The sequence below is a fragment of the Vicia villosa genome, unplaced genomic scaffold, assembly GCF_029867415.1.
Source record: "Vicia villosa cultivar HV-30 ecotype Madison, WI unplaced genomic scaffold, Vvil1.0 ctg.000399F_1_1, whole genome shotgun sequence".
NCBI classification, from domain to species: Eukaryota; Viridiplantae; Streptophyta; class Magnoliopsida; order Fabales; family Fabaceae; genus Vicia; species Vicia villosa.
In genome coordinates, this window is record NW_026705179.1 from 554,631 (window position 1) to 578,136 (window position 23,506).

The following is a 23,506-nucleotide window of genomic DNA, read 5'->3' on the forward strand; positions in this document are numbered from 1 at the left end:
ACTAAGACTCTGACTCAAACGACCAACCAGGCTCTGATACCACTATTGTAACACCCTTCTAATACCCCGCATAAATAATAAACAATAATCAGAGTAAACATGAATAAGGGCATTACAACTTCCAAATAATTAAACAATAATACTCATGTCATGCCATAAAAGAGAACGTCAACCAAATTTATTCAGATCATCATGTTTAGCACAGCGGAATTATCTTTAACATCTGAATAACAAACAGCCAAGTCACGGACTTAAAACATCAACATAAAAATCCATCCAAAATAAAAAGAATTTAACAAGAAACTCTAAACGACGCCCCCAGTGTTACACGACCAGAGCATGACACGGACCCAACTGACTCTAACGAACTACTTGACGAGCTAATCCTCACCAAGTACGAGAGCTACTCCTCAATCTGAAAAATAACAACAGTAAGGGTGAGTCTCATTCACATTTAACTAATGTTATAAGATATAGATAATAAAATATCATTTCACATGCCATTCACCCAATCACAGTTATGATCAGATTCAAACCATACAATCAGTAAGCAAACAACCAAATTAATACATATTATAACATTGGACAATCTTCCATTCATGTTATAATAGCAAAACAGCCTAATGCAATGCAACTACATGCATGTGGTACCAAAATCTGGGATAACCCAACTCACCGACCCACCATCGTCAAGGATACGGTAACACCCACTCACTAATTCCACACAATGGGAATTAGCTACCACTGATCCACCATCGTCAAGGACCAGCCACATAATGATTATGAATGCATGCATCAACCATAACATGCTCATCACCCACATACATCGATCAATGTCATAATCATCAAATAAACACATATTTCATACCAACAATACATGTATAATAAACACCAGTTATAACCACAACATCATACAGGTAAGACATTCATTAGTGTACCTATAAACACATCCCGCCACAAACAAATAAGATCGGGTGTTTTAAAAATAATTCAAGCCACAACTCAAAACACCATTTAATTATATAAATTATTTGATTAGCTTCACTGTACTCGAAACGGCACCAAAATCCGGTTTACGGTTTAAAAGTTACACATTTTTAAACTTTTCAAAACGGCCTATCGCCAACAGCACGCGGCGCCACACACAGTTCGCGGCGCGGAACGAATAGGAACTGCGCCTTCGCGGCGCAGACAAGGGTTCGCGGCGCGGAACGAGAAGGAACTACGCCTTCGCGGCGCGGCCATATGCTCGCGGCGCGTACTGAACACAACAAAACTTCCTGGCCTTCTGCCAAGCAGTTCGCGGCGCCAACTCCTGGACGCGGCGCGAACTGGCGATTTCCAGAACTCCGAATCGCAGAAAACAGCCTGCGATTTTGCCCTTCCTTCACCAATTCATGACCAAACCAATCCCATTCCAACCAGATTTGCATACAGTGAAACAAACACATATTATAACACATTTATAATACATTCAACCATCCAATTATCACCAATACATGATCAATGTAATCATTATGCATCAATCCTCCCAAAACCTAACACTTCTATAACCTAAGCACAATCCAATTGATACGAATAACACGATCAAATTCTATCATACTACCTATAATCCCATAATAGAAGATAAACGGAAGAGTCCCCCCTTACCTGAAGGTTGATTCTTCGCTCTTCCTCGGGTCGCACTTCTCCGCTCCTCTTCTCTTTTCACGTTCAGACTCTTCTCTTCTCCTTAGTTCTATTCCTCTTTCCCACAATTCCTCTATTTTGTGGAAAATAAAATAAAACTATTTTAATTAGTAATAGGGCCTACCAATACACCCCCCTATTTACTAAAAGCGACGCTGGCCCATCAGTCTCATTATTCCCATTTTTCTCAGTTAACTCAAATAATTCTAATATTTAATCCAAAAATTAATTAAATTAAATAAGGAATTTTATGGGGTGTTACAACTCTCCCCCACTAGAAAAGTTTTCGTCCTCGAAAACATACCTTAGGCAAAGAGTTCCGGGTAGGAGTCCTTCATCTGGCTCTCCAATTCCCACGTAACATTTCCACCGGCCGATCCTCCCCAAGCTACTCTGACTAATGCTATCTCATTGGCGGTGGCGACGGTGCAGGCGGTGGAGACGGTGCAGGCGGTGGCGACGGTGGTGAGTTGAGAAGACAAAGATGTCGAGTCGTTGAATTGAGAAGGAAAAAAATCAGCAAAACGTTTTTTTTTTTTTTCTGTTTTTAGTAAATATATATATGGTGATTTCTAGCCATTAGATGGAAATATTGATCCAAGGGCTTAGGTTAACTTATGCACCATGCATAAGTAAATGTTTATGCATATTAGCGGCTGCCGGTGGCTCCTATGTGTTGGGCGCCTCCTAAACCTGATTATTCTCATAATTTTTTCCAAAACCTGGTTTTTTGAATAATTTTTTTTGAAGTGGATTATTTGCAATTTTTTTCCACGATATATGATGAAAATAAATTTTTTGAAGATAGATAATCAAAACAAATAAAAAGGATGAAAGATCAAATCCAATATAGAGAATATATTTTTAACATAAAAAGAAGATTTGTTTTTTCTTTCTCTCTTTAATTTGAGACAAGGATGAAATTAGCCCAATCATTTTCTTCTACTGAATCTGTGGAATCTAAAAATCTTCAATCTTGCTATGCACACAATTAGCTGACAACTCTTTCACATAACCCAAATCAAATCAAATCAAATCCTTACAACTCTTATCAAACCATGCCGGTTTTCAAAACCCCCTTCAACGGTTACTCCGTCAAGTTCAGTCCATTCTACGAGAACCGCATCGCCGTCGCCACCGCCCAAAACTTCGGCATCCTCGGCAACGGCCGTCTCCACGTCCTCGAACTCTCCTCCAACCCCACTCTCCCTATCACCGAACTCGTCGCCTACGACACCGCCGACGGAATCTACGACGTCACCTGGTCTGAATCTCATGACTCCGTCGTCGTCGCCGCCGTAGCTGATGGCTCCGTCAAACTATACGACCTCGCTCTTCCACCAACTTCAAACCCTATCCGTTCCTTCCACGAACATACCCGGGAGGTTCACTCCGCGGATTACAACCCCGTCCGCCGTGACTCCTTCCTCTCCGCCTCATGGGATGATACCGTCAAATTATGGACTGTCGATCGTCCTACCTCCGTTCGGACCTTCAAGGAACACGCTTACTGTGTTTACTCCGCCGTTTGGAACCCTCGGCACGCCGATGTTTTTGCATCGGCGTCCGGGGACTGTACTCTCCGAATCTGGGATGTCCGTGAGCCGGGTTCGACTATGATCCTCCCGGCACATGAACATGAGATTCTTTCGTGTGATTGGAATAAATATGATGAATGTATAATTGCCACTGCTTCCGTTGATAAATCGATTAAGGTTTGGGATGTTAGGAGTTTTAGGGTTCCGATTTCGGTGCTGAATGGGCATGGTTATGCTGTTAGGAAGGTGAAATTTTCGCCGCATGTGCGGAATTTGATGGTGTCGTGTTCTTATGATATGTCGGTTTGTGTTTGGGATTTCATGGTGGAGGATGCTTTGGTGAGTAGATATGATCATCATACGGAGTTTGCGGTTGGGGTTGATATGAGTGTTCTTGTGGAAGGGCTTCTTGCTAGTACTGGTTGGGATGAACTTGCTTATGTTTGGCAGCATGGAACTGATCCTAGGGCACCTTGAAAGGGAAGGTACTAAATGCTTAGGTTTATGTTTTTGTTGTTCCTTTTTTAATGTGGTTAGAGTGGGAGGGGTTTTGGGAATTTGCTATAGTTATTTTGAGTTATAAGATTCAATGTTTGGTGGTTCTCTCTTGATGTATCAATGTTGAAAAGGAATATATAAATATACACAATAATACATCTCTTTCATTGGTTGTTTCTTTGTTGTATATTGATTTTGATTTGATAATAAACATGATTTTATTCTTATGATGGTTCATAATTAATATTACTATTTCCCATGGTGGATTTTGATTTCAATTTTGCGTCTTAAAGAATCAACAACAATCACGCCTTATCCCACTAAGTGGGTCGGCTACATGAATCAACTATCGCCATAATGTTATGTTTAGAACCATGCTTTCTATCAAAATCGTTAATCTCGATATCTTTCTTAATAATTTCTCTTAGACTATGTTTGGGAGTTTGGAGGGGAAGGGAGGGGAGGGCTTTGAAAAAATAGAAGGATTGGGTGAAAAGAATTGAATGGTTTTGGTTGGGAGGGTTTTAGAGGGTTTACTTTTATTCATAACACCAAAAACCCCTTAATTTGGGGAACTCAAAATTTGTATTGAAGGAGGGCTTTAGAGGATTTTGGAAGGGCTGACATAAATTTTTAAAATATCTTTAAGTTGTTATAGTATTCGGAAAATTAAAAATATAGTAATGATATACACTCTTTTATCATTCTATACAAAATCATTTTTTCAAAAAATGTCAAATATTTTTCTATATTTTTTAAAAAATTCGTTTTCGGAAGCCTCTCCTCCCCTCCCCTCCAAACTCCCAAACACAGCCTTATAGTTTTTCTAGGTCTTCCTCTACCTTTAGTTGTTTGACTTCTTTCTTTTTAGTTGATTCACTTCTTTCCATCTGGTTTACTCTTTTTACCAAATAATTTATAGACCTTCTCTCTACATTGTCAAACTACCCAAGTCTATTTTCTACCATCTTTTCTACTAATGGTGCTATCCCAACACTCTAATATTATCATTTCTAATTTAGTTATTTGCTGCTTAAAGAATAATGATTGCTAAATTGTTTGTTATATTTGTATGGTGTTTGTGTTTTTTATTGTCATTAGTTTTTGCATTATATTATTGGTCACCAATTCATATTCCTTCTGTGTCTTCCCAAAGATCTTGGTTACTATATTTATAGTCTAGAAGGGGACTGTGTTTCCATTGTAGAATTTTGGTGCCTTTTCCTAGTTCTTGTATGCACATGCCTTGTGATTTGTACAATATCAGATTCTTAATTCTTCACTGGCTTCTTTCTTGACTGGTCTGGATTGCTGTTATTGGTTGTTCAGGCTTCCATGTATTTCTGTTTCTATTAGCATTTATCTGGTAATTCAGTTTTAGAGGCTTTGGATTTCTTATGTGTTATTCTTTCTTTTGCAACTTCCTTTTCTATGCTCAAATTATTAAGAACTATAGATGGAACCTAGAAAGAAGAATGTTTGTTGTAACTTCTATAATGGGCAAGAAGCAAATAATGAAGTTAGAATTTGTTCATAACATTGGAGCAGAGTCACCGAAAATTAAAAGTTTTACCAAAACTGAATGCTCTACTATTTTGTATAAGCTTATTTTTTGGGTTTTTTACTGTATGATCTATAATGTAGCTTAAAACTGATTCATAGCTCATATCTGAAATACCAGATACAAAAAATATCTTAATAATAGGCATTGCTGTGAGAGCGAGTATCTTGGAGGATGATCCAGATTAAAAGTTAGACTCTTGAGGGGGAAAAGTGAAAACAGAGATATTTTCTGTGTCTTTCATTAAGCTGGCTTTCTGTGATCTTCTTTAGGTGAATTACTAGTAAAACAAAAGATGGTTGTGACTTGTTGCAACAACTAGTCTGTCAATAGTTTAGGAAAACCTTTAAAGCATTTGAATAATAATTAAAGGTGTTAGCTCATCTGTCTGCATTGATCTGAGAGTATTATCTTGTTTTTTTTTTGACGACCGAGTATTATCTTTTTTAGAAATGATAGTTTAGAATTTTTTTGTTAAATTGTTATTTAATGGATAATCATTTGTAAGAAATTTATTTAAATTCTAATAAGCTATATAGTTGACTAGCTTTTGAATTCCAACATCTTTTTCTTTAGATAGATGATTGTGAATTTTATCAGTCAATTAGAAGGTGACTACAGGTAAAACATACCCAATATGAGATAATTGTATTGGGAAAGATTACAAGTTTTTGTTATGTGTCTTGTGTACCATAGAGAAGAACAACAAAAAACTATTGAAACAGGGATAAATTCCCCAGAACAATCACCCCTTCAAACGTTACGGCTTAACCAAATATATCCATCAATGCACTCTCTGTTACTTGAATTTGTTTCCTAACAATTCTGCTAGAGTTATCCTGTCACAACTTATCTTCTTGATTTCTCTGTTGAAGCCAAACTGTTCAACAACTAGCCATATAACATTGACATACACCCAAGCTAAGCTTTTTTATTTAGTCTTTCTTTGATCTAGGTATCCTGCGAGACTAACCCACAGGGACTATCACAGGGTTTGAACTTTGATTTCTCAAGGGTCTGAACTGTGGGAAAGTGCAGCTCGTTTATTATCATACCCAACTTTTCATTGTAGTAAAGGTAATCCAGGTATTAAACAAACCGGTAGAAGCAAACCTTTTCTGCTTTTTCCACAACTTATGAGTAATACATAGGCATACATTGGCAACCGTTGTTACATTTATTTAGGGCAGACTTTCAGTTAGTTGCTGTCATTACATATGTTCATGTGTATGTGTTCAGATTTGATTCTCGGATGTTCATTATGTGTAAGCAACAAAATACATGACCTAGTCACTTTGATACAATAACAGATTTAATTAGATAATTAAATGGATTGGAATCAAATGAAAATCATTATCTGAGTGATCAATGTTATTATATTTGGATCGCACTGTTCCTGGTTTGATCACAAACTCAGCATGTATTCGATTTGGTCAGGTAATTTAGATCAAATGTGCACGTAACTCACGATTGGCACCATCAACATTGGCCCTGAACTGGTATAAATTGAGAAACTTGACAAATCTGAATCCCTGTTTGCACATTTTGAATTTGAAGTGGTAGTTATGGTTGTCCAGAGCTTCAAGACTGTCAATGTTACTCACTCTCTTCAAGATAAATATCTTATGCCTTCTGATATGTTGACCGGTAATCGAGGTAATGAGTTGACAAGTTAATGGTTAAACTAGTGGATTGTTGGTCAGGCCACATAAGGGGTTTGTATGCTATTAAATTTTTATATTGCATAATCCACTTTACCATAAAATTTACTTCAACTTTGTATGGAATAGTGGAAAAATGCTTAGCATGTCTGGATTTGTATTTGTCCCAAGTTTTTTACGCCCTAACGTGCTGTCACTGAATCTTGCGAAGCTATATTTTGTAAGTTTGGCATAAGCGTGTCATGTGTTGCCTCTTGTTCGTGTTTTCAAATGGCATGCTTAATGCGCAATGGCTCCGTTTGCCTACTCTTAGCAACCAACAATTCTTCTCATTCAAAAGATTCAAACAAATAAATATATAAAACCATAACATTATGCTACTAAAACAGGTGAAATTGGACATGTGATTCACAAGCATATGTGATACACACAGATCACTATCCTCATTGTGTCTCAACTATAAAATTGCTAATCCATTGCTTCAACAACCAGTCAACAGTCCAATGTTGTACAACTTTGAGAACACGTGCACAGCTGACTGTTAGATTCTCCTCAAAACTCAGTGACTCTAACTAAATGGACTAGAAGAAATAGAAACATCTAAAGACAAATTTGGTACTAGCTAACAATGAAGGTTGTACCAAAAAATCTCACTATGCTAGTTGATTTTTTCTTTCCATTGTTGTTTCAATCTAAGCCATGTAACAGAAAATGCTAAAGACCAAAATGTAATTCTTCTGCTGCTGACTGGTAGCTTGATTTTCCATTCAATTAATCACTTTATATACAACACAAAAATGATGGTGGATCAAACATCACTGATAACCAACAACCAACAGGAAAAAAATGGGTTCCTATCAGAAATATCTTTTGTTTCTACTTACAGTCATCTTGAGTTCATCGACATTTCTATGTTACGCTATCCCGAGCGAGTACTCAATATTAGCCTTTGACCATACCAAGTTACCTTCAGAGGAACAAGTGGTTGAGTTGTTCCAACAATGGAAAGAGGACCACCAGAAGTTCTATTTACATCCAGAAGAAGCAGCTTTAAGGTTGGAGAATTTCAAGAGGAATTTGAAATACATTGTAGAGAGGAATGCAATGAGAAACTCTCCTCTCGGACACCGTCTTGGATTGAACAGGTTTGCTGATATGAGTAATGAAGAGTTCAAGAATAAGTTTATTTCGAAGGTGAAGAAGCCGAGTAGCAAGAGGAGGCTTGTAAAGGGAGAATCGTGTGAAGACGCGCCTTACTCTTTAGATTGGAGGAAGAAAGGGGCTGTGACTGGTGTGAAGGATCAAGGGAGTTGTGGTAAGCTTCTATATTTCCATTTATTTTGGCTAGAAATGATTCATATATAGTTATTATGCTAGTTGATTGTGATTTTGTCAGAGAATCTATCAAAAACTTCAACAAATGAGTTTAACTTGCCACTAATTTTCCCTTAAACTCTATTGAATATTATGAAAAGTTTTATTCTTTCTTTCTGATTTTGTAGGTAGTTGTTGGTCATTTTCTTCCACTGGAGCCATAGAAGGAGTAAATGCAATAGCGACCGGGGATCTTATAAGCCTTTCAGAACAAGAACTTGTCGATTGTGATACTACTAACGATGGATGTGATGGAGGGTACATGGATTTCGCTTTCGAGTGGGTTATAAACAATGGTGGGATAGATACAGAAGCTAATTACCCTTACACTGGTGTGGATGGTACCTGCAATGTCACCAAGGTATTTTATTGTTACTATAGTAGTCCTTCCATTTCCTACCTATAAATTTTGCATTGTGAAAGAACATAACATTTTATTTTTGGTCTTTTTTAAAATTTTTTACTTGAATTAGGAGGAAACCAAAGTTGTTACCATTGATGGCTACACTGATGTGGCACAATCAGATAGTGCTTTGTTGTGTGCTACTTCGAAGCAGCCAATAAGTGTTGCTATAGATGGATCCTCAATGGATTTTCAGCTATACACTAGTGTAAGTCTTACTTATTACTGTTATATTCACTTGAGCACGAGTTTGAATCCTGTCCGAAACAATCTTTAGTCAGACTTTATTTATCTATTGGACGAACTTCAGATTACCCGAGCCTATTTTCCTTAAGAACTGGAAGTATCTATATTTTTTTGTTTTTGTTGAACAGGGAATCTATGACGGAAATTGCTCAAGTAATCCCGATGATATTGATCATGCAGTTTTAATAGTAGGTTATGGATCAGAAGGTGACGAAGATTACTGGATAGTAAAGAATTCTTGGGGAACAAGTTGGGGAATGGAAGGGTACATTTACATTAAAAGGAATACAAATTTAACCTATGGAGTTTGTGCTATCAATTATATGGCATCTTATCCTACCAAAGAGTCCACTGAAATATCACCAAGTAGTCCTCCTTCACCGCCATCACCGCCGCCACCACCTCCTTCTCCTCCACCAGTTGAATGTGGGGACTTCTCCTATTGTACTGCCGATGAAACATGTTGTTGCCTTTCCGAGGTGTTTGGTTTCTGTCTCGCTTATGGTTGTTGCGAATACGAGAATGCTGTTTGTTGCGCTGGCTCGCAATATTGTTGCCCGAGTGATTACCCCGTTTGCGATGTCGAAGATGGTCTCTGTCTCCAAGTAAGATATACTAATACTAATACTTCACATTCTTATATTTAAGCATCTTGTTATATTTTCATGATAATTTGTGTTATACAGAACTTAGGAGATTTAATGGGAGTGGCGGCGAGGAAGAAAAAGATGGGAAAGCACAAGTTTCCATGGAATAAATTTGAAGAAACTAAAAAGATACATTATGAACCACTTAAGCTGAGGAGGAATGCATTTGCTGCAATGCGTTGAAGCAGAAGGTTGCAGTCAAATCCTTGATAATGTTTCTCTGTTTTTTAATTGTGTTTATGGCATAACTTTGTTGCTATGCTTGGATTTTCTCTATGTTATGTACCATGGAATGGATTATATAAATATTTGATTTCCTTCATTTTGTTAGAAAATTAGGATCTTTGTATTTGTGGACTCAAGATCGTATAAGAAACTTCAACTCAGAGAAATCGAATATCATTTGAAACTTGATGTGTTTCAAGCATTTTTGAACCTGAGAAGGTGATTTGGGGCCGGAATGATATACATCGAATTTTCTATTCTTTTATCTTTTTATCCGAGTACAAAGTTTTTTTGTTAGTCGTCTTGAAGCGTCGTTATTTGGTTTTCCTATCTTGCAGTGTTTGATAGGTAAATTCAAAGCTAACATCACAAGTAGTTATATTATTGGATAGACAATATATTTTATAATTTTGGCTAGCATTTCAGAAAGATCGTTAATTCTATTTAATTTAGTCAAACGAACCGAACCAACTTCTCTTTATCACATGCGAAAAAAGGAATCTTTTAGATTTAAGTTTGCTATACAAAGAAGCAACTCAATGTTCACCTAGATAAATCTATTAAGTTCTTGAAGTTATCCATCGATCACTTTAGAAAAAAACTCAACTTAAAAACGAATTAGATTTAAATTTTTTTAGCTTTACCTTTAAATCTTCCTAGTATAATGAGTGCATCATTCATATTTTGAAGGCTAATAATTTGCTTTTCGAAAAATAATGATCCTTCCTTTAGTGAAGTATGTCAACCATAATCTCTTATACTTTCTAATTCGTCATTGTAAACTCTAACTAATGATATATCATTTATAATATTTTGATCACTTTTTCAATATTAGAGATAAATCATTAATAATTTTAAATATATTTTTCATCTTCTACAAGTTAAAAATAAATTTAACATGTTGTATAGATTTCAATAAATAACATCCTTCAATTTTTGATATGATGTTAAGTCATTTTCTTCAAATAAATTCAAGAACATCAACCATTGAAGTAAACAAAGAGATCAAACTAAGTAGTATATCATAATGTGAGTCCATCTTATATCTTCAACTTGTTTCAGTATAGTTTCTTGTTTCAAGTTAGAACCGCTAGAAATTTCACCACTTTTTAAAGCTTCTTGAACTTTAAGAATTTAACTTTCTCTAAAAATCTCTTGACGTTTACATGAAGCTCCATCAATGTTAGATATATTATAAACCAAACTAAAAACAACCGATATCAGCTTGTTTTTTGTCAACATCATATGCCAATTGAAGTTGTGAGTAAAACTGAATATAAAATGCATAACTATTTTCTTTCAAGATCAAACTTTTTAGTTCATTAAATTCACCTTGCATATTACTACTCCATCATAACATTGTCCACACATTCTTGACAAACTTAAATTATGTGTTGCAAACAATGACTCCAATGCTAATTTTAAAGTTATAGCACTTATATTTTGAACATGAACAATACCTAGAAACTGCTAAATGACAATTCCTTTTGTTTTACCGAAATTTATTTATCTCGATATATTCAACAATTGAATTGGCAAAGAAATCATCTTTAACATCATCAACAATAACTTTTGTAGTCTTACAATCTACCGCTATCACAATATCCTTTTGAATAGATGGCGACACCAATTTAAAATTTCTACGGGCATTTTTTAGAACCATATCAATCTCTTTATATATATATATATATATATATATATATATATATATATATATATATATATATATATATATATATATATATATATATATATATATATATATATATATGTCTATTTTAGCAACATGCAACTTAGGATGCATTTAAGCATTTTTTTTTTTAGTTAAAACTTGCTAAAACACACCTTCATAAAAATAAGTGGGTGTATTTTAGCAAACCCATGTGGTATTTGCTAAAATACAGCCACTTATTTTTATGAAGGTGTGTTTTAGCAACATGCACCTCAAGGTGCATTTAACAACTTTTTAGTTAATGCTTGTTAAAATAGACTTCATAAAAACAAGTGGGTCTAAGTTAACAAACCCCTGTATATATACGCTCAAGAAAATTACATTGATTTCTTAAATTAATTGACCCATCATGTCCGTGGAATGCTAATCCTTACTTCAATAGGGAACAAATACAATCAATTGTTGAAGTCAAATGAATCATATATTCTCGTTACATTAAGTCTGATTATTTATTGATAACAATTTCAATATGTTGTTTTTTATTCATTAAAATCTCACAATTTCTCCATGCATGATTGTGAGCACCGTTAAAGTTTTCCAACATTTATATTCAACCTTTTCTTTTTCTTTCAATTTGAAAAACCATCGATTAAAAAAGCATCACTAATTTTTGTTCTCCAATAATTGAATTTTATGATATAACAACATAAACAAAATACGACATCTTTTAACACACTATATTCAACTCAATTGTCAAATTCTTTGCAATAAGAATATCCAAATTTTCGTTTTTAAAAATTATGTTCTGTTGGTTGACAAGATTTTTTTTACAAATAAAGCTCTTCTAATGTATCTCAGTCAATTGAATGATAATATAAAATTTTATTCTTTTCTCTAGGATTAAATGGAAGATTTTTTAAATCAACTCCTAAAATTATCTTTTCTCAACCTATAATTAATCTTAAAGGTGTTGATAACTTTCTACTTTCAACAACTTCTTGATTTTGATGTAAATTTTTTTTCAAAATATTTCTCCATTTCTAATATAATAAAAAGTATAAAATTTTAAATCAAAAAAATTAAAAAACATCAATTTTAACCCACAACTAATTATTTTACTAACAACTAATAAAAATTAAATAAAAACTACTAAATAGCTAAAAATAAATACATAAATAGAAGTACTACGCTAAAAATAAATACATAAACAAAAGTACTACTACTGCTAACAAGTAGCTAAAAACAAAGACTCTTGATTGACTAGTTTTTTTTTTTAATAAACACCAAATAAAAACACTTTCTATAAATTTATAATGTTGAAGAGAAATGGAAGAAAAAAATAAAACTGATTAAAGAAAAAAGAATTAATTGTAACTTTAGTCCTTCTATTTTGTCTTTTTCTCGATTTTAGTCTCCTTATTTTTAAAACCACGATTTTGGTCTCCCTTTTGAATTTTTTTGTTGAAAAATGGACAAAAATAGGGACCAATTTTGAGGAAAAAAGCAAAATAGGGGGACAAAAATTGCCCAAAAAACTTAAAAAGGGGACTAAAATAGTAGTTTTTAAAAAGAGAAATTAAAATTAAGAAAAAGAAAAAATAGGAAGACTAAAGTAAGTTGCAATTAAGCCAAGAAAAAAATATCTCTAAATATTAGTTGTAATGAGTAGCAGTAGACAAAATTACAAAATTAAATTGAAGGTGAAGTTGAACTCTTATGGTAGAGGAAGACATAAAATATGTTATGTTAAAAGAAAGTGAACATTCGGTAAGAATAGTTAGAGTTTTTTTTTTTTAATGAAACCTTTCTATATTAAAAAGGAAACATTATAAAAAAGATGAGACTAAAACAAAATCCATCAACAAGAAAATCTAAAATTAGGCATTTTTAGCCTATTACCAACAAATTCTTTCCTAATACCTAAAGAAATGAAATCAAAAAATAGGAGAGAGCTACAGTTAAGACTTATATTTGCTATAAAATCAGCACAAGAGTTATCCTCTCCATAGATGTGCGAAATAAAAAGCTGCGTCAAAACAAAAAAATTATACACTATATCCAATCGACAGGGTCGGTCCTGACTTTTTAGAGATCCTGGGCAGACAAATAAATAGACCCCTAACAAAAAAATGATGTTTTACTCACCTATAAAATGAAGAAGAGTCTCGGAGACAAGATCAAAAATACGAAGTCTGAGTTGTTTCTAACTATAAAAAGAATTTCAATGCAGATAAGTAGTCATCTGCAAATCATTAAAGCATTCAAAATTGAAATTTGATTAACTAAATTAAGAATGAGAATTTTTTAAGTGTCTTAATTGCTCCAGTTTTTAGGCAACATCCACCATCTCAAAGAAATAGAAGTGGTGTTTTCTCTTGATTTAATGGCGGCAAACTAAGTCGCTAAAAAAAATGTAGGAGTAAGCGTAAATCATGTTTTTGCCCAAATACGCAGGTTTACCGAATTGGTAAGAAGTTTATTTCTATGATAAAAAAAATAATAAATCAAAGCTCAAGTAATAATAAATGAGATAGTTGATGATAAACTTTTAAATATTTGATTATAACATGTAAATAGTATTTATTATTTACACTAAAATAAATTAAAATAAAATTATAAGGATTACAATAAATAACCGAATAAAATTTAATTATAAAATTTAATTGATTATATACAAATTATTTTATAATTAAAATTTGAAAAATGTTAATTATCACATAATAACTGCATTTAGATAGAGAGCAGAATAATTTATTTTCAAATGTACTAAATTAAATTAAAAGATAAAAATGCATTGAAATGAGAATTGACATTGCCTTATCTAATTTGTGAAAAGAGTCTGCTCTACGAGGAACCCAACCAACGATTCCACATCTATAAAAAATTTAATAATTGAAAATTTGGGAACCGATTACACAAGGCTTCTAACAAACTTGCTAAGCCACTGAGCTACTGTTGAAGCGGTAAAGCGGCAAGCAAAAAGTAATAGGTATTATTTATTACCGGGTGATATAGGTTATATCGTATCGTAGTCCACAGAGATTGGTTGAGAAGAACTGTCGTTCGACTATCTCGCGTTCTAAGTTTCATGATTGGTTGCGGAAAGGTAAATGCGGGAAAAGTAAATAAAAGCAGATAAACAATCTCAATAGTCTAAGAGAAATAGTTATGGAATTGCATTTCGTTCTACCCGTCGAATACTTAAATCTGAAGATCTATCGCTCGACACTCACAATACGCATCAACATCATCGGGCATCACTCGAGATGCCACATCGGTGTCCATGTCTGCAACACCGACGAAAGCTCAACCGTACTATTCACATCAGCGATTTCTCCACCGACACAAACAACACGGAGGCATTAGACTCGATACCCACTACGATTGTTAGTCCTAAATCCATGTCTACAACCCAGAAACTAACAGTTATCATTCCTAATCAAGATCTATGGTGTCCATGTCTGCAACAACACAAATCCAGAGCATTTAAGCAAAAAGATCAAGAACAACAACAATGATGATTTGTAAAGCGAATATATAAACGATCCAAAGATCCACAAATATACATACAATAAGAGTAGAAACATACATACAACACCCACCATTGGAATGAAACAAAGGGAAGAGAGAAGATGAACCGGAAAGATCTCACCGGTACAATGAAATCGAGACAGATCCATAATCAATCCACATGACGTCGCACCCAATGGTGTTTCCTAAGCCTCTAAACTATCAAAATTGGACCAGAGCCACTCCATGGGGGAAATGGATGATAAAAACCCTAAAAATGTGATTTTACAACATATATACCAAAACTGAAGTCGCAGATCGCGCTAAGCGCGCCCAGCGCGCTAAGCGGGTTGTTTTTTATTGTTCTGAAACCTCCAGACCGCGCTTAGCGCCAAAAACCCGCGCTAAGCGCCCAACTTTCTGCCAAACGGGTCAAAAATGCTCCCAGACCGCGCTTAGCGCGGTCAAGCCCGCTTAGCCCGCTCAACAGAAAATGGAAATCTTATTTTGGTCATATCTTGAGAACCGTAACTCCGATTTGCGCCCGGTTCGAAGCGTTGGAAAGCTTATTCCATGCTCTATCTAACAATGAACAAATTGCAACCAAATTGATGAATTTGATCATCCTTATTTTGAGCCTTGCCCGCCGATGAATTGGTAAAATCGTGTGTTTGCCGCCGTGTCTTCGACACTTTATTCCTCAAAGCTTCGAACACACATAAATACCTACAAAAAGACAACAAAACTATCAAACGATATACATTTACACGAAAACGTAACAAAACACAAACGATACAAATATACACAAAAACGGGGAATTATTCAAACGGTATTAACAAAAAGTATCGATAAATGCCACTATTTACAAACACAAAATAACTACATTTTGGCACTTAACAGCTACAAATAACGAGATGTTAAACAATTTCGCTAACAGTTAAATATTTTATTATTTCAATATCACAAGTTTTTAATTACATCTCCTAAAATTGAGGCCCCCAATTTTTTGAGGCCTTGGGCTGTGGGCCTACTTGCCCTGTCCCAGGATCAGCCCTGCCAATCGACTTTGACCTGCCAAGGAATTAAAGTTGGCCTAGAGAAAGCTTGAACGACTAAAGCTGAGTTTGTTTCAATCCAAAGTTTACCCCAACCTTTCTCAATAACAATTTCCATGGCTCGAATAACTGCAACGAATTCAACTAAATAAGACGACGTCCAAGGAACAGAATCAGCAGAAGCCAAGAGGAAATTGCCTCTATAGTCTCTAAACAAAACTCCACAAGCAACAGAGAGGTCATTGTGATTGTAGGCACCATCATAATTACACTTGATCCAACCTATGGTGGGAGGATGTCAAATGACTCCCAGAATTTTGGGCGCTTTAGGAGGTTTAATAGCTATGTTGAAAGTTTTTAGAAGCTTGAACTCTGCAATAGAAACATGAGAGTTGACTGTTGAATTGTGAGCAGTAATGTATAGTTGGTTTTTAACTCTTTATATAGTGTGACTAACAGTGGGCTTAGCATTGTTGAATCTCTCATTATTAAAGTTAACAGGGAGTATGAGTGAATATTGTAATTGAATTTGAAAAGTCAAATGAATTAAAAAAATAGAAAAAATATATTGTATTAATTAAAAACAAAAAGGTTAAATTATAGTGGGTGGATAAATACAAGTTATTTAATATAGGGTTGAAAAAATTAATATAATTATGAGTTTTTTATGTATCAAAAATCAGTCAATTAATACCCAGTGGCGGAGCCAGAAAATTATAAAACTTGGGAAAAAATTTAAAGGCTGCAAATTTACATTGGTCTTTTAAAAAAATGCAAATCTTAAATCACGGGCCTAGAACCTAAAAAAAAGGTGTGCATTAGAGATAATCTACCAATGCCTTTGATAGAAAAGCAAAAATTTGTAATCAAGAAATGTAAGTATAACAAATTCATAACCAAAGGCCGAGAACTTGGCAATTAGTTACTTTGTTTTCTCCAATTATTCAACCACATCAAGCGTAGCATATATAGTCATTTTTTCACTTGCTACCGAAGAAAAAGAAACAATCAAGAGAAGAAAGAAATACATAAAATCCCAATAAAAAACTATTGACATGGTGACGTGACACAATAACATATAACTGAAATAGGTTGAGGATTAAGACTTCAAACATTCAACAAGGATTTTTCCATCTAAATTGAACCACTAAATACTAGAAAATTTAGAACCTTGTGAGCAACATGGATAATGTAAGAATATCTTGGTTTATCCTTATCTCATAACATCTTGATATTAAGCGATAATCGAAAATTAAATCCATTCGACACATTTGTAAACATATAAACAGCAGGATATAATCAAGATTAGTAGTATAGAAGACCTCCTACTTGTCCTCAGTGGACCTGTGGTTTAACGAAAGCTTATGAAATTCTTGTGTCAAACAAAAGCATTCACCAACATTTTCAGGTGAGACAAAAATTAAGTCCTACCATGATGTATAACTACAAAGAGACAATGCATGTATTGACACATTAACACAAACATTTCAAACAACAATCAGAAAAAAAATAATCAGGACATTATATCCAAAAAACAATTTGTAAGAAATTAGAAATTCAAGTTGTCATGCAGCGATTATATCCTATATTTAAGTTTTTAAGGCAAATAAGGAAATTTGTAAGATGTATGTATGTAAATTTTACCTTCGGATTCCTGACTTGATGAGGACAACCGACAGGAACTATAACTCAAAGAGATGAGGCAAGTCAGCACCATAATTAACAATAGTTCAACACCATAATTCGTAACAAACAAAAGCAAAAAGGAAAAGAAACTTGGTTGAGGAAATTTACCGAACACATAGTGTGCAAATTGCAAAAGGGTGGTAACTGTAACACCCCAAATCTATCCAACAATTATATTAAAATCATAGTATAAAAAATTTCACAAACAACGCAAGGGATGTCACATTTTAACTTAGAATACAACATGTACTTTTCTTAAAATTAACGCAACTCTTAATACTACACAGCGGAATCGTAAAATCAGACTTTATTCAACTGAAGAACAACTTATAATTATTAATATTTAACTAAACAACTTTTAGAACAACAGCAACAACTTCACGTACGTCAACTTCATAATTATTTAACAACTAAATTAGTAATAACAGCGTAGAACAATCATAATCTTATCCCGAGTGCTACATATCAGAGCAAGACCCTCTCAACTAACAGCAACTAAAGACTTCTTAAGAATACTTTATCATCCACAACTATACTTGAGTACCTGTCCATTTCCCATGGTAGAGGAAACATCAGCAGAAGGGGTGAGATATCCAATAATATAAACAGGAGTATGATAACTGATATACTAGATTAGAATCATACAATTTTACTACTATTACAACAACGACAAGTAATCACCAAACAACAACATTATAACATCAACTTTATCACAACAGCAACTTTATAACGGCAAGTACTTAATAACTACAACAATTTATACAACAACAACGACTTAATAACAACAACTTAATAGTAACAACAAAACAACATACGACTCATTATGGGACTCAACTATGCATATGCATGTGGTACCATTTGGAGCAGAACTCCCAACTTAAACATATGTCAGGTTATTGAGGCATTTCAACAAGGCATAAGCCTTCAACGTGGTACCATCAAGGACAACTTAATCATGCAGTGTATGCCACACGACTTCAATTTCAACAAAAAATACACAACAATGCAACAACAACATCAACATACAACAACAACAACAACAAAAACAACAACAACTTAAACATGCATCAACGGCATCAACTTAAATCAACATTGGTCATAAGACCTACAACTCAAACATGTCCATAAATTGGGATAATTCAATTTATCAACAACAACTTATAATCAACGGAAGTTCAACAACAACAACATATTTGGCAACAACGGAATCAACAACAAGTATTCAAAACAACGTGTTCATTAACAACTCATTAACAATACAATTTCATAACCCGAAACAATTCAACCGCACCTGCAAATCAACTTATTATACATAGTTATAACAAACAAATCAACCAAAAATATCTACAAATATACCCGACCAACCCTGACAATTTTTAACTAATTCCAATCAACTAATTATACCGCTTAAATCTACTAATTCGGCTAATCGGTACTATTTTCAACATAATCCTGCTACTAATGATATCGTCTACTTCCTGCTAATTAATCAAGACTTTCTGTTAATTAATTCCTACTGATTCAACTATTATGTCATATTGATTTCATCATCTGCTATTAATCTCGATTGCTGCTAAGTATCAGTTATGCTAGCACTATACCAAGATGTCGTTACTTTCCAAATTCTGCTATTTTATAGCTACCAGTATCTAGCAACTCAAATAATTAAATGTGATATAATATTAGACTATTCCATATACTACATATCCTATGTACCACATGATCCATAAAAATGAAAAATAAAAATGTGCTACACACATCAAACAGCCACACACAACAAACAGGAAGAGAGAGGGTAGTGGGGTGAGACGCCCACCCCCAAGGCTTGAGGCGCCCACCTCCTTGGCTTGGTGGGGCCCACTCCCTTCTTCTACAACAAATTGAGACGGACGTCTCAAAGCTCTTCTTTTCACCATTTTTGGAGACGGTCGTCTCCTACTCTCTTTCTTCTCCTACCTGCATATGCTCTTCATATTACCACCGGAATTCCTTATATTTTCTACTTGGTCTACTTAAAAATTTCCTGACTTTTGTTTCGATTCAGTACCAAATTCTCATCTTATACAATATACATTGAATTCCCATAAGGCAACAATACTATTGGCAGCAACATACAAATTTGTTCAATACAATTTCATCAACGACGGCCAGAATTTTTATTCAGTATCAAACACTACGATTTCAACACAAACACAATAGGAAAATCAATAACCCCAATCCCACATACCAACTATCATAATCCCGGTTATAAGATTTGAACCCCACCCTTACGTTGGATTGGAGATCACCTCTAATATCAGATCGAGTGCAAGCCTTTGCCCTTTTTGCCTTTTCCCAGCAACCCTCAATCGATTTCCTTTTCTGCCAAAAACCTCGTTCCTCTTTCCCGGCAACTTCGTTTCACGATTTGTTTCCAACAACTTCCCAAAAACCCTTTTTTTCTTTGTGCTCGGCAAAACCTAATATATTTTTCTTTTAATCCAATAAATCAAATAATAATATAATTACTATTATTTCTTAATGGGCCTGCTAAACGTACACCTCCACATCGCTATATATACCACACCACAACTAAACCAAATTAAATAATAATATTATTACTAATATTATCTCTTCAACAAAATCAAATTTATTAATTCTCCGACTCACCGACTAAATGATCCAACTTTAACTTAGTAATTCCGATCGGCATACCAATCCAACTAGCCTCTTAAAATAATACCGACAAATCCAATTTCGACTAAATTTCGATAAATAAATCCTTAATAATTTAATTAAATAATTAATTAAATTCGGGGTGTTACAGTAACGACAACAATTAGATATTGATTCATTAACCACATCTCAACTTGCATAATTCATACACTCAAAACAGAAACAAAACAGCATCACAACCTAATTCATGTTGGATCTGCAAAATTTTGCAACACCGACGTGAATGAACAACTCAGAACCACACATCATCAACTTGCAGCTCAACACCGGCACAATCCATCTCCATTCCAAAGCAATCTTCAACAACCTTTAATACCTGCTAATAGAATCATCAGGCACAAGCATCTAATACAGATCTAAAACCTCCAAGTTTCCTTCAACATCTTTAGAATCAGGCAAGTTCCTTAAAGCCTCATAATCGCATCAACACAATAATTCCAAATTCAGAACAGAGAATAAAAGAAGAAATAATAAGAGCTGAATCAAAATAAGAGGAAAAGAGAAGCAGATAAGGAATAAGAGTCTTGTCGTTAAAGCTGTCATAAGTGATTTTGTCCGGATTCTACCACTGAAATAGAGGAAGAACGAGCCTGGGCAGCTGCCCTACCTACCCAGGCGCTGGTTCCACCACTGTTAATACCAATCATTAGTTGGTCTAGTGGTGATTGACGCTGAACTTGATAGAGAAGGTCACAACTCAATCCCCTTTATATATATATATATATATATATATATATATATTAAAGGTAATAAATTAGCTAATAAAAATAAACATACTGCTTCCTCTAATATTTGGACAAAATTGGCCGGTGTATATGTGTAGATAATAATTACTTTATATTTCTTAGACAAATATACTAGGTGCATGTCGATTTATTTTGTTGAAAATAATAATGAATTGTTCATTCTTTTTGAGATGTTTACATGTTAGTTGAAAAATAAAAGGGTAATACTAAAAAATTGAGAATATATAGTGAATGTGAATATACCTCGTAGACTTTGCACAACAATGTGTGAAAGAAGTGATAAAGCATACAATATTTGTTTCATGCACACCTTAACACAATGAATTTTCTCAAAGGAAGATTATCACAATATCACAGAAAAGTCATATCGCAACGGTTGGAAAAGGGACGCCATAACACTTTACCAACCGTTATATATGACGCTTATCACCATGGTCATGCGACCGTAGTGGAAAGCTAGGTTGCGCTTTACCTATCACAATGGTTGTATAATAGAACCGTTTTGATATATATATATATATATATATATATATATATATATATATATATATATATATATATATATATATATATATATATATATATATGTCAGTTTATTTGAAATATAATTAATATTTCACCATAGCTAGAGAAGATAACCATTGTGGAAAGTACCGTGAGTTTATTATAAAATATGTAGATTGTTTGTTTTTCACTACACCTCCCTAAACATATTAAACCATTAAAATTGATGTAGCAGTTAATAATTTGAAAAATTAAATTATTCTTGTAAAATAACTTAAACGAACCACTGTTTTTCAAAATGCATTCAAATCGTAATTCATTTCTTTCTGCTTAACACATAGTATTTGGTTCAATGCCCCGAGTTCTTCAAATCAATGATTTATTCCTAATTTATTTTGCAAAGCATCAATATGTTGACTATTTCGGAATCATCATCATTATTTTAATCGATGATGATGATTATTATGATGACAGCGACGAAGATGATTCGAATTTTCTCAACAAATTTGATGTTTTGCAATATAAACTAAAAGATAACGAATTGTTGCTTTTAAGAACCTGGGGAAATAAACCAAGTTCTATGTTGCTTTAAAGAACTTGGGGCATCAAAGTTACGATCCAAACTTCCATTTTGCGACAGTCTTTATCGACTCTACCAGCTCCTTGTTTAAGACCTTGTTCTACTCAAGGATCTTGGAAAGTCTCAACTTCATTTAGGAACTACCTTCTTTTGTTACTACCGAAGTCTTCAATACAACACAAAGTAATATTTTCTTGTTACAGGTCAACCTCCAAGAATCATAATCACGATATCGACTCTTCAATCTGATGCATACAGAAAGCTTCAAAAAACATTAGCTTCCCTAATTTACCTTATATCTATCTTGAAGAAACTCACACAACACCTATACAATTTTAACTCAATCAATACATTATAAAGTTTTTCTATAGGCTTGACTTAAGCGAGAAGGTGTGAAAGGAAGAACACTAAAGGCTTTCTAGATTCATGAAAAGTATGATTTGAGATTATTTTCTGAATAAAGAGTTGTACATCATATGTTCAACTTTTATGAATGAACAACCATATTAGACTGAATGAAAAAATTATTTATATAGATTATAGAGGTAAGACACAAAATATGTGTGAAAATGAACAATTAATTCGAGGAAAATAATATAATTATGTTAGAATTAGAGGAAAGAATGACTTGAATCAAGGTGATAAAATTTGGAAATAACTTGTTTGATTTAGATCATGATTGGTACATGTGATTTGAAGCAAGAAATCACATGATTCAAATCATAGTTGTTTTTCAAAAAGACTGTTTCATATGATCCGAGTCATACACCCTTGCGATTCGCATCAACATGTTTTGTGATTCGAATAATATAATTCCATAATTCAAATCACAAAGTCAATGCAAAAATCTTGGTTTCAAATTGAACTATTGATTCGAATAAGGCCACATGCTTGATTTGAATCAAGCTTCAAAAACACCTAGGTTTAAACTTTCTAACATGTGATTCAAGGCAACACATATATTGACATTGATCATTTGCTCAAATTAAAAATAATTGCAATGGATTCAAATCTAATCAAATGTAAGAGTTGATTAAAGGTAATATCGTGAATTTTTATTCGTCCAAATGTACAATTATAAAAGCTAAATCAAACCAAATTTTTTTACTAGCTCTAGAAGTTGAAATATTACACCTTGAATTTTAATAAAATCCCTTCAAATAGTGTATTCCTTTAACTTTTTAAAAGTTGTTGAT

The 23,506-nt window shown here is 33.8% G+C and overlaps 2 protein-coding genes across 4 annotated transcripts; both read left to right on the top strand.

The window, feature by feature from the left end:
- Positions 1-2,560: 2,560 nt before the first annotated feature.
- On the top strand, positions 2,561-6,849 carry LOC131627745 (peroxisome biogenesis protein 7). 3 transcript variants are annotated; one of them, XM_058898601.1, is made up of 2 exons: positions 2,561-3,712; positions 6,724-6,849. In XM_058898601.1, exon 1 carries the CDS (start codon positions 2,748-2,750, stop codon positions 3,702-3,704), a length of 957 nt encoding a protein of 318 aa, XP_058754584.1. In that variant the 5' UTR covers positions 2,561-2,747; the 3' UTR covers positions 3,705-3,712; positions 6,724-6,849. The 3 variants fall into 3 exon arrangements, with proteins under 3 accessions (XP_058754584.1, XP_058754582.1, XP_058754585.1); XM_058898599.1 differs by lacking the exon at positions 6,724-6,849 and adding an exon at positions 5,407-5,723; XM_058898602.1 differs by lacking the exon at positions 6,724-6,849 and adding an exon at positions 5,055-5,071.
- A 794-nt stretch (positions 6,850-7,643) lies between these two features.
- Positions 7,644-9,952, top strand: LOC131627744 (low-temperature-induced cysteine proteinase-like). The gene is made up of 5 exons (XM_058898598.1): positions 7,644-8,262; positions 8,450-8,682; positions 8,795-8,932; positions 9,099-9,575; positions 9,657-9,952. Exons 1-5 carry the CDS (start codon positions 7,794-7,796, stop codon positions 9,798-9,800), a joined length of 1,461 nt encoding a protein of 486 aa, XP_058754581.1. The 5' UTR covers positions 7,644-7,793; the 3' UTR covers positions 9,801-9,952.
- Positions 9,953-23,506: the final 13,554 nt, after the last annotated feature.